The sequence below is a fragment of the Elephas maximus genome, chromosome 10 (assembly GCF_024166365.1).
Source record: "Elephas maximus indicus isolate mEleMax1 chromosome 10, mEleMax1 primary haplotype, whole genome shotgun sequence".
NCBI lineage: Eukaryota > Metazoa > Chordata > Mammalia > Proboscidea > Elephantidae > Elephas > Elephas maximus.
Genome location: NC_064828.1, coordinates 103,636,834 through 103,649,217, shown reverse-complemented (window position 1 = coordinate 103,649,217; position 12,384 = coordinate 103,636,834). Strand labels below are relative to the sequence as shown.

The following is a 12,384-nucleotide window of genomic DNA, read 5'->3' as shown; positions in this document are numbered from 1 at the left end:
CAACAGGCCACTGGCAAACTAACTTTTACTGTTGTTACTGGCTGCCATCGAGTCGATTGCAACTCATAGCAACCCCATGTGACAGTGCAGAACTGCTCCATGGGGTTTTCTTCGCTGCTATCTTAATGGAAGCAGGCTGCCACATCTTTCTACTGAAGAGAGGCTGGGTAGGTCTGAACAGCCAACCTTTCGGTTGGCAGCTGACTAACTGCTTCACACCAGGGCTCCTTTAAACTAACTCTAGTTTAAGTGTGTATGTTCTAGCATTGGAAATTAAAGATATATTTTACTTCTTGAATTTGGTAGAGACTGGGTGGTATATGATAAATTACATCAACTTGAGAGGACTAGAATAAGGTATCTATGGAGTTATCCACTAGATTCGAGTTCTTGATGAGGATATGCTCCCAGAAGGCTGAGAGGAAGTGTACAAGGAGAAGTGATACCTCTGAATTACAGTGTTAGTTTTTTTTTTTTTACCAGAAGATCAAACAAATCTGTCTTGGAAATACAGCCAGAATGCTCCTTAGAAGGAAGGGTGGCAAGACTTTGTCTCACATACTTTAGACATGGTATCTGGAAGGATCAGTCCCTGGAGAAGGACATCATGCTTGGTAAAGTAGAGGAACACCCTCAATGAGATAGATTGACACAGTGGCTGCAACAATGCACTCAAGCATAGCACCGATTGTGAGGATGGTGCAGGACCAGGCAGTGTTTTGTTCTATTATGCATAGGGTCACTATTAGTCAGAACTGACTTGATGGCACCTAACAACAACACTAAGGCCAAAGATAAGGAAATTGAAGATTTTTACTAACTTCTGCAGTCTGAAATTGATCAAACATGCAATCAAGATGCATTGATAATTACTGGTGATTGGAATGTAAAAGCTGGAAATGAAGGATCAGTAATTGGAAAATATGGCCTTAGTGGCAGAAACGATACTGAAGATTGCATGTTAGAACTTTGCAAGAATGACGACCTATTCATTGAAAACACCTTTTCTCTGTAACATAAATTGTGGCTATACACATGGACCTCGCCATATGGAAAACGCAGGAGTCAAATTGACTACATCTGTAGAAAGAGATGATGGAGAAGTTCGGTATCGTCAGTCAAAACAAGGCTAGGACTCACTGCGGAGCAGACCATCAACTACTCATATGCAAGTTCAAGGTGAAACTGAATTAAAGAATTCCATGAGTGCCAAAGTACAACTTTGAGTATATTCCACTGAATTTAGAGACCATCTCAAGAATAGATTTGATGCACTGAACACTAATAACTGAAGACCAGACAGGCTGTAGGATGACATCAAGGACATCATACATGAAGAAAGCAAAAGGTCATTAAAAAGACAGACAGAAAGAAAAGATCAAAATGGATGTCAGAAGAGACTCTGAAACTTGCTCTTGAACATAGGGTAGCAGAAGCGAATGGAAGAAATGATGAAGTAAAAGCTGAAGAAAAGAGTTCAAAGTGCTTCTTTAGAAGACAGCACAAAGTATTATAATGAAATGTACAAGAACCTGTTGTTAGAAAACCAAAAGGGAAGAACATACTCAGCATTTCTCAAGCTGAAAGAACTAAGGAAATCTAAGCCTTGAGCTGCAATTTTGAAGGATTCTGTGGGCAAAAACTGAATGACGCAGGATCCAAGGAAGTTGGAAAGAATACATAGAGTCACTGTACCAAAAAGAATTGGTCACTGTTCAACCATTTCAGGAGGTAGCATATAATCAAGAACTGATGGTACTGAAGGAAGGAGTCTAAGCTACACTCAAGGGAATGGTGAAAAACAAGACTCCAGGAATTGATGGAATACCAATTGAGATGTTTCAACAAACAGATGCAATATTGGAGGTGCTCACTTGTCTATGCCAAGAAATTTGAAAGACAGCTACCTGGCCAACTGACTGGGAAGAGATCCATATATGTGCCCATTCCAAACAAAGGTGATCCAACAGAATATGGAAATTATTGAATAATATCATTAATACTGTAAAATTTTGAAGATAATTCAAAAACAGTTGTAGTAGTACATTGACAGGGAACTGCCAGAAACTCAAGCCAGATTCAGAAGAGGATGTGGAACAAGGGATATCATTGCTGATGTCAGATGGACCTTGGCTGTAGGCAAAGAATACCAGAAAGTTGTTTACCTATGTTTTATTGACTATGCAAAGGCATTCGACTGTGTGGATCATAACAAATTATGAATAACACTGGGAAGAATGGGAATTCCAGAACACTTAATTGTGCTCATGCAGAACCTGTACAGAGACCAAGAGGTCATTGTTCAAACAGAACAAGGAGATACTGTATGGTTTAAAGTCTGGAAAGGTGTGTGTCAGGGTTGTATCCTTTCACCATACTTATTCAATCTGTATGCTGAGCAAACAACCTGAGATGCTGGACCATATGAAGAACATGGCATCAGGATCGGAGGAAGGTGCATCAACAAAATGCAATATGCAGGTGATACAACCTTGCTTTTTGAAAGTGAACAGGACTTGAAGCATTTACTGATGAGGGTCAAAGACTACAGACTTCAGTATGGATTACCTCAACATTAGGAAAACAAAATCCTCACAACTGGACCAATACGCAACATCATGATAAATGGAGAAAATACTGAAGTTGTAAAGGATTTCACCTGTATCCACAATCAACGCCTTTGGAAGCAGAAATCAAGAAACCAAATGATGCGCTTCACTGGGCAAATCTGCTGCAAAAGACCTCTTTAAAGTATTAGGAAGTACAGATGTCACCTTGAAGACTAAGGTGTACCTGACACAAGCCATGATTTTCAATCACCTCATATGCATGCGAGAGCTGGACAACGAATAAGAAGGACTGAAGAATTGAGGCCTTTGAACTACGGTGTTGGGGAAGAATACTGAATATACCTCGGGCTGCCAGAAATACAAATCTGTCTTGGAAGAAGTAGTCGGAATGCTCTCTAGAAATGAGTTTGGCAAGACTTTGTCTCCCTTACTTTGGACATGTCATCAGGAGGTACCAGTCCCTGGAGAAGGACATCATTCTTGGCAAAGCAGAGGATCAGTGAAAGAGAAGACCCTCAATGAGATGGATTGACACTGAGGCTGAAATAATGAGCTCAAATGTGGCAATGACTGTGAGGATGGTGGAGGTCCGGGCAGTGTTTTGTTCTGTTGTATACAGTGTTGCTATAAGTTGGAACTGACTCGTTGGCACCTAAAACAACAATCTTTATGGGAGCAGATTACCAGGTCTTTTCTCCCATTGAGCCACTGCCGAGTTCTAAGCGTTTAACCACTGTACCACCAGGGCTCCTTAGATTCTCTCTACTGAATGATATTTTGACTGACTTACAACCAACTTAACACCTACTTAAGCAGCTCAGATGTTCTTTGCTTGTTGGTTTTTGCTTTAAATTAGGTTCCCCTAGCGTTCTAGACTCTAGAAGTTGCTGGATGGAGGTATTTAAGCTGTCATAAACCATTGTGAAATAACTATTTTAGTGGCTAGAGTTTTGTGACTTTAAAAATGTATTAAAACACAAAAGGATCACCTTCAGGAAAACTACTCTGAATGATAGCCCTAACTGCCTTTGAATTCTAAAACAGCTCTGTAGGAACGCACCTGCTAAAAGAATCTTCAGGTAAGAGTCCTCAGGCTGTTCTCTCAACAGTCCTTCCTCTTTCAAAGCAAATACAGGATGTCAGTTTTTAAGGTAAGAAAGTGTTTGGCTTCCAGAGAAAAGGAGGTATTACCAACATTTTAGAGGCTACCACCATCTCTTCCTCAGATGAATTACTAATACCGTAGTCTATATGATATATAAATAAAGTGGAATTTAAAAAACCCTGAGAACTCGGTAGGTAAATATTTAGGGAGTCTGTGAGCTATCTGGAGCCCTGGAGGCACAGTGGTTAAGACCTAGGATGCTAACCAGAAGGTAGGCAGTTTCAGTCCACCAGCTGCTCCTTGGAAACCCTATGGGGCAGTTCTACCCTGTCCTACAGGTAGCTACGAGTTAGAATCAACTGGATGGCAATGGGTTTGGTTTTTTTTTTTTTTTTTTTTGGTTTTGGTGAGTTATTCAGAATTTCTAAAGTTTTCAGTTTATCATTTACATTTTCCAGAACCACAAGTGCAGGGAGAGAGGGACATGGGAATTCCCTCCAACAAAGTAGGAACCAGCGGGCAAAAAGGAAAATAAACCTTTAAACAGACATTTCCCAGAGAACAAAACTTTTTTCTGCTTTATACATCATGGGTTTTTTTTTTTAATGTTTTGGATCTGTTTCTATCAAAAAATATGCCTGAGAGGAATGGTTTTGCCAATTAAAGGCAAATAACCCTTAGAATACACTTAAGAAATTGTACCTAGGCAGTAATTCTAGCAAGTTACCAACCTCTTTATGCAATTAAGGCCCTTAGCCTGTTGGCCACCACCCATCTGGGAGAACAGGAAAGGCACCTTTATTTCGTTGTACGGGGAAAAGGAGTCATTTGGAGCTGCTGCTGCCAAGACTGCTCACCAAGGGCGAGGCAGGCAAGTTACTTTTAAAGGGGTTTACAAGTAGGGAGTTCATACAGCAACATTCTTAATCATAGTAGGCAGGCACAATGGGGTTTACATACAACCTCTAAGCAAAAGCAGGATTCAAATGCAAACCTGGGGGGTGGAGCCTAGCAAAGGAAAGGATTTTTCAATACAACACTGTAGGGGAGGAAGCCAGGTAAAGAACATAGCCCTGTGGGGTCTCTGTCTCACATCTGTCAGTTTGTTGTATTGTGGTGGGTTGTAAGTTGCTGTGATACTGGAAACTATGCCACTGGTATTTCAAATACCAGCAGGGTCACCCATGGTATACAGATTTCAGCAGAGCTTCCAGATTAAGATAAACTGGGAAGACAGGCCCAGTGATCTACTTCCTGAAAATTTTTCAATGAAAACCCTATGGATCACAACAGAATACTGTCCAATACAGTGCTGGAAGACAAGTCCCCTTGGTTGGAAGGCAACAATGGATTCAAGTATGCCGGGGATCATGACGATGGCGCAGCATTTAGTTCTTCTGGACATGGGGTTGCCATGAGTCGGAGGCAACTTGAATGTGTCTAACAATGAAGCCTGTTGAAGAGGAGCTGTCGGTAAACAGCAAGACCAAATCAGGAACGTTTACTTCAGAGAGGCTGATCTGATCACTAGATCAGAACTGTACTTCTCTCTCACATAGGCCCAGGTTCCCATATTTCAAGGGCGCTTCTGTAATCAGTTCATAGAGTTTTACAAGTACAGTGAAACCTGTGAAAGCCAGACCTTGACAGGACTGCTTTGTTTTTCCAGGTCTGGCAAGTTTTCCACCTTTGACAGGATAAAGTCTTAACACTTTTCTACTGCTTGTTTTAGTGGAAAGTATTTGAGTTTTCTTTCTCTGACAGGGTTCCGGCTTTTACAGGTTTTACTATATAGTACTCAAGAGCTTTCCTTCAGTTGTTTATCCTCTGCTTGGCACAGCATATTTCTAACAGCATACTTTTAGTTAAGTGGTGGCACCAGAATTACAATACAGGCGGGCTGATTTGGAGACCTGCCATCAAGCCAGGGCAGTACCACGCAAAAGTGGAGGGGACTGGAGCCTGACACGAATTAACATCACCTCTCTTTTCTATTCTAATCCAAACAGGAGACAGCCGTAGTGAATACCTTGAACACTTCTCCAACCTTGTTTTTGAACCAGGCCTTCCAACTGGTTTGAACCCCTGCCAAGAACTTGCAGTTCCACCCCAGATATACTGAATCAGAATCTACATTTTAACAAGATTCCCAGGTATTTTTTTTTTTAATTGTACTTTAGATGAAGGTTCACAGAACAGACTAGCTTCTCATTAAACAATCAGTACACATACTGTTTTGTGACATTGATTACCAACCCCACAACATGTCAACACTCTCCTCTTCTCGACCCTGGGTTCCCCATTACCAGCTTTCCTCTCCCCTCCTGCCTTCTAGTCCTTGCCTCTGGGCTGGTGTGCCCCTTTAGTCTCGTTTTGTTTTATGGGCTTGTCTAACCTTTGGAGGGTAAACCTCAGGAATGACTTCATTACTGAGCTAAAAGGGTGTCTGGGGCGAAACTCTTGGGGTTTCTTCACTCTCTGTCAGGCCAGTAAGTCTGGTCTTTTTTTTTGTGAGTTAGAATTTTGGTTTACATTCTTTTCCAGCTCTGCCCAGGACTCTCTATTGTGATCCCTGTCAGAGCAGTCAGTGGTGGTAGCCAGGCACCATCTAGTTGTGCTAGACTCAGTCTGATAGAGGCTGTGGTAGCTGTGGTCCATTAGTCCTTGGGACTAATCTTTCCCCTGTGCCTTTGGTTTTCTTCCTTCTCCCTTGCTCCAGATGGAGTGAGACCAGTGGATTATCTTAGATGGCTGCTCATAAGCTTTTAAGACCCCAGGCACTCTTCACCAAAGTAGAATGTAGAACATTTTCTTTACAAACTATGTTATGCTAATTGAGCCAGATGTTCCCCAAGACCATGGTCCCCAAAGCCCTCCCCCAGGTGATTCTTATGTATGGGAAAACTTGAGAACCACGGCTCTACTAGTGGTTCTCAGAATTGGCCCTAACCAGCAGTATTAGCATCACCTGCGAACTTGTTAGCAAAGCCAAACTCATTGCTGTCTAGTCAATTCCAACTTATAGCTACCTTATAGGACAGAATACAACTGCCCCCATAGGGTTTCTAAGGAACCGCTGGTGGGTTTGAACTGCCAACCTTTTGGCTAGCAGCTGAGCTCTTAACTACCATGCCACCAGGCTCTGGGAACTAGTTAGAAAGGCAAATTCTCAGCAGGGGTTCAAACTGGAACAAAGTGATTTGAAGTCCTGTTTTGAAAAAGGGCACACTATTCAGGCTCTTCTGTAGGCTCTGGTAACAACTGTCTACCATCAACCGAAGGTCTCATATGGCTCCCTTCTACTTACGATAGCAGGACAACGTTTCCCTTTTAGTGTTTATATATGAGTGGACTTGTGAATAGTCACATAGGCGTTAAGAGAATAAAACAAAAACTGGGAAGGAAATAGGCCAGTGACTGATATTTTAGAAAGGCTCTTTTGTCAAGAGCATGAACAGCTACAGAAATTCTCCTACCAAACGCCAGCTTAGAAAGTTGGACCCTTTATTAAGAACTTAAAAAACGTTTGTGGATGAAACAGTACTCCTCTCAGACCTGCTAGCTCTTCTTCCCCCCACAGCAGACCAGACCCAGCTGGGACACTTCTTACTCTCCAGCTGCTTCTCACGAGCTTGCAGACCCTCAGGTGGGCCCTGTGCAACCAGCAGTGGACAAACATGGGCCCCAATTTCAAACCCTGTCATTTCTGGCTGGTCAATGTACGTGTGGGAGATTACTTAACCACTGAGCCTCGGTTTTCTCACCTTTAAAATGAGTATCTACATATCTCCCAGAGCTCATTCATCCATTCAACAAATACTTATTGAAGAGCTACCAGGTATCAAGCACTGGGAATAAGCAATTAACAATGTAGGCAGTTTCTGGCCTAGAAGAGCTTTACACCAAGGGGAGAAGGGGAACCAGACCAACAAGTAGAAAATACAAAAAACGAAAAAAAGCCAAGATTACATATATTCATTACATTTTATGGGTATGAAATAGAATAACAGAGATGCCCTTACTTTGGAATACCCTTAAGTGAGACCTGGAGGATGAAAATTAACCAGCCAGGCAGAAAGAGGGGTGAAGAGCATTCCAGGTTGAGGGAACCCAACCTGCCATGACCAAGAGATGAGAAAAGTTTGCAAGAGCAAACAGAAGACCGTGAGCAAGCATGGTAGAGTTGGGGCGGGGAAGGTGGGTGGCGGGGTGGAGGGGCACTTAAAAATTAAGTCGAATCCGCCTCACAGCGACCCTATAAGAGTAAAACTGCCCCATAGGGTTTCCAAGGAGCAGCTGGTGGACTGAAACGCTTACCCTTTGGTTAGCAGTCACGCTCTGAACCACTGCGCCATAAGGGCTCCAGAACCAAACGGATTGCTGTCAAGTCCAGCCGGACTCACAGAACTGCCCCGTTGGGTTTCCAAGGAGGGGCTGGCTGCAGGCAAGCACCACCAGGATTCCGGGGAAGGGATCTGGCCGTGTTAAATTCGTACGATGGATTTTATTCCACTAGCAACGGGGCCCCACTGAAGGACTTTAACAGGCAGTGGGGATCTTGGTTCGATTTACTTTTAAAAAATATTACGTTCCCTCCAGCTGTGCGGAGAACGGCCTGAAGGGAAACAAAAGTCTAGACGGCGAGAGCAGTGATGGGGACGGAGTGCAGTGAGCTGGATCGGGGGACGTTTAGAAGTCCCGACGGTAGCTAACTGTTCTGTACGCTTACCTGGGCCAGGCTTATTCCCAGAGCTTTACTGGTATAAACTTTCGCTCTCACTACAACTAAGTCCATGACTGCCCCCTTCTTTGGACGGGTAAACTGAAACACAAAAAGGTCAGATGGCAGATGGTAAGCGCTCAACCTGCAGTAGTTAGTGTTACCGGCCGAGACCACAAATCTCCTAAGTGGTGAAGCCGGAGTAAGAACCTGGGCAGGGGGATCCCTCACCCCGATCCCGGGCACGAGTCAGGTGTCTACAGTGCCTGCTACGCGCCCCCTAAGAAGTGTTATTACGGGAGGAAACCAAGGCCCCGGGAGCGGAAAGAACCCTGAATTTTAAGCACTTCGCTCGGGTTCGACTCCAGTCCTGCGACCGGCAGCCCAGGAACCCGAGACTTGCCAGACCGACCGTCCCGCGCCCAGGCCGGAAGGCGGGATCACGGCCCCGCCTGCAGCCCGAACCCGCGGGCGACTACCGAGCCGGCGCACACGTACCTGAAAGACCCAGAGCCCGCACCCGCGGCGCCTGCGCGCGATTCAAACCTCTTAGGCCGCGGCGCGCGCCTTGAGACCCCGCCCCTTCCTCTTCCGGGAAGCCTGCCCCTGGGTCCTAAAGACCGCGGGCTCCAGCGGGGCTATAGGTGTTTCCCCCTGGCGGGGACGAAGGAGAAGGCTGGGCGCCTCTAGCTCTCTTCTCTCCTTACAACTATCCTAAAAAAGGGAGAGAGAAAAAAGAAATATTTTCCTCTCTCTTTTCTTAGTTAATTAGCAAAGCTCACTCCTATTACAGAGATCCTTGATGAGAGCGTTAGGCGCCCAGGGACCAAGGCTGAGGTGTTTGCTTAAAAGGCTGAGGGAGAATCAACTGAGATTAAAGCCACTGAAGGTTAAGAGATCTGTGTCCCGGGAAGAGCGAGCTCGTCTGGAGTGCAGACTTAGAAACCTGCTGTGAAATGAAGGGTTAAATGAGTTCCCATTAGATTCTAAACCTGAAAGGTCTAGTTCTTTGAAACCGTGTGTGTGTGTTTTAATTTACTGATCATTTGCAAACCAGAACCCTCCGCATATTCCTTGCCCTTAATAAGTATGTTTGCTGTGGAATTTGGAACAAAACATGGTAGTGACCTTAGCGCGACCCCGATGTTCTGATCTGAACGTGAATCCTGGACTTGACTCGTTTAGTTCCTTTTAGTGCTTTGTTCATACTGTTTTTGTGTGTGTCTCCTATAATGCTTGGCACAGTGCTGGAGACCAAGAAAGTGGCCAAAATTATTTATTGAATAAATGAGGAAGAAATAACCTGAAAGAAATCATGGTCCATGACACACTGAAACAATACCCAGAAGAGACAAACCCCAACAGCGCACATAGAGTTAAGGGGACGAGACGAGGCGGAGCCAAGAGCTGGGGGACAGGTCTGGGAGCCTCACGATCCCGGGCTGTTCCAAGGAAACGTTGTTAAACAAAGTATCTGGCCAATAACACTACGGGATCAACGCCAGTGGCTCGCAAGTCGTCCAATAGAAAACGACGTTAGAGTTGCCTGGCTAAATTCCGCTTCCTGAGACGCGGTGGGCGTGGCCGAGGCGGGCTGAGTGCTGGGTTCTGCTCGCGGGTTCAGTAGTCGCGGCTCTGGCTGTGGCGTTTGCGATGTTTTTGGCAAAGGGAAGGACCTCGCCGCGGACGTCGGAACCCGACCCCTCCGAGCACAGGAAGTGGGTGGAAGTAGGTGTCCGGAGGGCGACTTTGAGCCTTGGATTTAAACTTGGCCCGGGGCTCTTCTGTCACCGCCTGGGTCACTCACCCGTGTTGTTCAAACAGCGGGACTGTGTTTCCGAAGGCTTGGGTCAGTGACTGGGCTGGTGTCGCAAGACTCTTGGGCTCCCGTTCAGTCCTCTGGTAACCTTCAAATTCTTTCCCTTCTTTTCCCGCCACCTTGTCTATTAATAATCTCTATTTTGCATTCTCCCTCCCGCCATCTAACGCCATGCCCTTTGCCTCACTTTTCCAACACTAGGACTAATTTTTGGGTAGAATGAATGGTTTAAAAGAATTTGCATCAGTCTAGCCGTTACACCGTTTGCACTTTTTTCATAAATTTTAGCTCATCATTAAAGATTTCTTGAACATTAGAATAATGAAACTCCGTTTCCGAGCCCTACTGCTGGTCTGAGTTATAGATTTTTGGGATCCAAATTTAAGGTAAACTAGTAAAAAATAGAAGAGAACAAACCATTTCTGTCTCATTGAAGATATTTATTTATTTTTTATTTTTTAGGTATTTAAAGCATGTGATGAAGATAACAAAGGCTATCTAAGCAGAGAGGACTTTAAAGTTGCTGTTGTAACGCTGTTTGGGTACAAGCCCTCCAAGGTAGAGCTTACTTTATGTGTTTGGCGATGGGGTAGACAATACAAGAGTGAATGAGTCCTCACTGAAGTGCATAGGACTACCTTAGGATGTTTATAAAGCAAGTCAGCGCCTTTTAAGCAGTCTCAGATGTGTCCAGTGCTGAATTTTACTTTCTTCTTCAGAACCCCACTTAGGACTGAGTTAAAAGTCTATCTCATGATAACCCAGAAAGCCTATCTCACGACTCACTAAAAAACAAAACCCATTGTTGTCATTTCCGACTCATAGCGACCCTAAAGGACAGGGTAGAGCTGCCCCACAGTGTTTCCAAGGAGCACCTGGTAAATTTGAACTGCCAGCCTTTTGGTTAGCAGCTGCAGCTCTTAACCTCTACTCCACCAGGTTTTCCATCTCACGACTAGAGTCCTAATAATTATAATGAATATGAGAAGCTGTAGAAAGTTGTCAAGGGAAGCCTGGGGGTGGTGGGTGGATGTGTTGATAACACAAGGAATCCACAGAGGAGGTGAAATGCTTAAAATTTTTTGTTTGTTTTGCTTAAATTATAAAAGCTATACATTCACATAGTCAAAAAATTTCAACAGTGCAGCAAGGTATAGAGTTGACTGTAAAATCCCCTTCCTTTGTATGGGAGGGTATCAATTCTCAGGAGTTACCATTATTAACGGTTTCTTTTATACCATTCCAGAATTTTCTATGCACGACAAGCATATATCTGCATAGGCTTCTATTGAAAACGTAAGTGGGTTCATGCCTACTTTATTTTATGCCAGCTGTTTTCACTGAGACTAGGTTGTGAGTGCTTTCAGCATAAATACAAACACTACTACCACATTTTTAAAAAATAGTTGGATAGTATTCTACTTAGCCGGTTTTCTATTTTTGGTTATTAAGGTTGTTTACATTTTTTCCCTACTTTTACAAATATTGCTGCATTTAACATCCTTATATATCTAAATACACACACACATATACGTCGTTGTGGATGTGTATCTGGGATAAATTCCTAGAAGTACAATTGCTAGGCCACAGGATATGTGCATTTGAATTTTTCTTGGATATTGTTCTCCAGAAAAGATTGCACTCATTTATTGATGATAGTTGAGCCTAGCCTCTATGAACAACCTACTTTAGTTGGACAAATTTCCTGTCTTTGTGCTGCTCCCTTTTCCTGTCAATTCCTTTCTAGAGGTGGATCACTTCTTGTTAAGCTGCTGATCTGAAATTAATCAGGGTCAAGATATGGTCCAGCTTCAAGAAATTCAGCTGCAACCATCAAGCAAAGGTTGCACTCAAGGCTCTGCCTGGAGTGCCCACCCTCGTTCCCTCATTAGACCGTACAGCTTGGCAGTCAGTTCTGGCCCAGCTGCTCCTCATGAGTGGGCCCACTCTTCTGCAGATTGCAAGCCCAGCAAAGCCAGGGACCACGTGATGCTCCATTCTTCAGTCTGCCTAAAGGCACAGTAAATTCGTTCTGTTGAAACAAATGGGTCACATAAACAACCCAGGTGGGTTCAGAGAGCTTCCACTATTAGGGGATACTTAGCTACTGAGAGGCCAATTTCGAAGCTCAGAGAAGTAGTCAGGCCTGGCTCGCAGGAATGGCAGCTCT

At 44.1% G+C, this 12,384-nt stretch overlaps 2 protein-coding genes across 5 annotated transcripts in view; one reads left to right on the top strand and one right to left on the bottom strand.

Annotated features, from left to right (window-relative positions):
* The window catches only part of TDP1 (tyrosyl-DNA phosphodiesterase 1), a 97,503-nt gene extending 88,533 nt beyond the window's left edge, over nucleotides 1-8,970 (bottom strand). For 3 of the 4 annotated variants that reach the window (XM_049898922.1, XM_049898921.1, XM_049898923.1), the window contains exons 1-2: nucleotides 8,894-8,970; nucleotides 8,405-8,497 (exon numbers count right to left, since the gene is read on the bottom strand). The gene's annotated coding sequence lies outside the window, so the exon portion shown is untranslated. The remainder of the gene's footprint in view (nucleotides 1-8,404; nucleotides 8,498-8,893) is intronic. The other variant, XM_049898919.1, reaches the window with a different exon arrangement.
* Nucleotides 8,971-9,989: 1,019 nt separating this feature from the next.
* The window catches only part of EFCAB11 (EF-hand calcium binding domain 11), a 197,672-nt gene continuing 195,277 nt past the window's right edge, over nucleotides 9,990-12,384 (top strand). Inside the window, exons 1-2 of the mRNA XM_049898941.1 lie at nucleotides 9,990-10,123; nucleotides 10,677-10,772. Of these exons, the coding sequence (XP_049754898.1) occupies nucleotides 10,049-10,123; nucleotides 10,677-10,772 (171 nt within the window). The 5' untranslated portion in view covers nucleotides 9,990-10,048. The remainder of the gene's footprint in view (nucleotides 10,124-10,676; nucleotides 10,773-12,384) is intronic.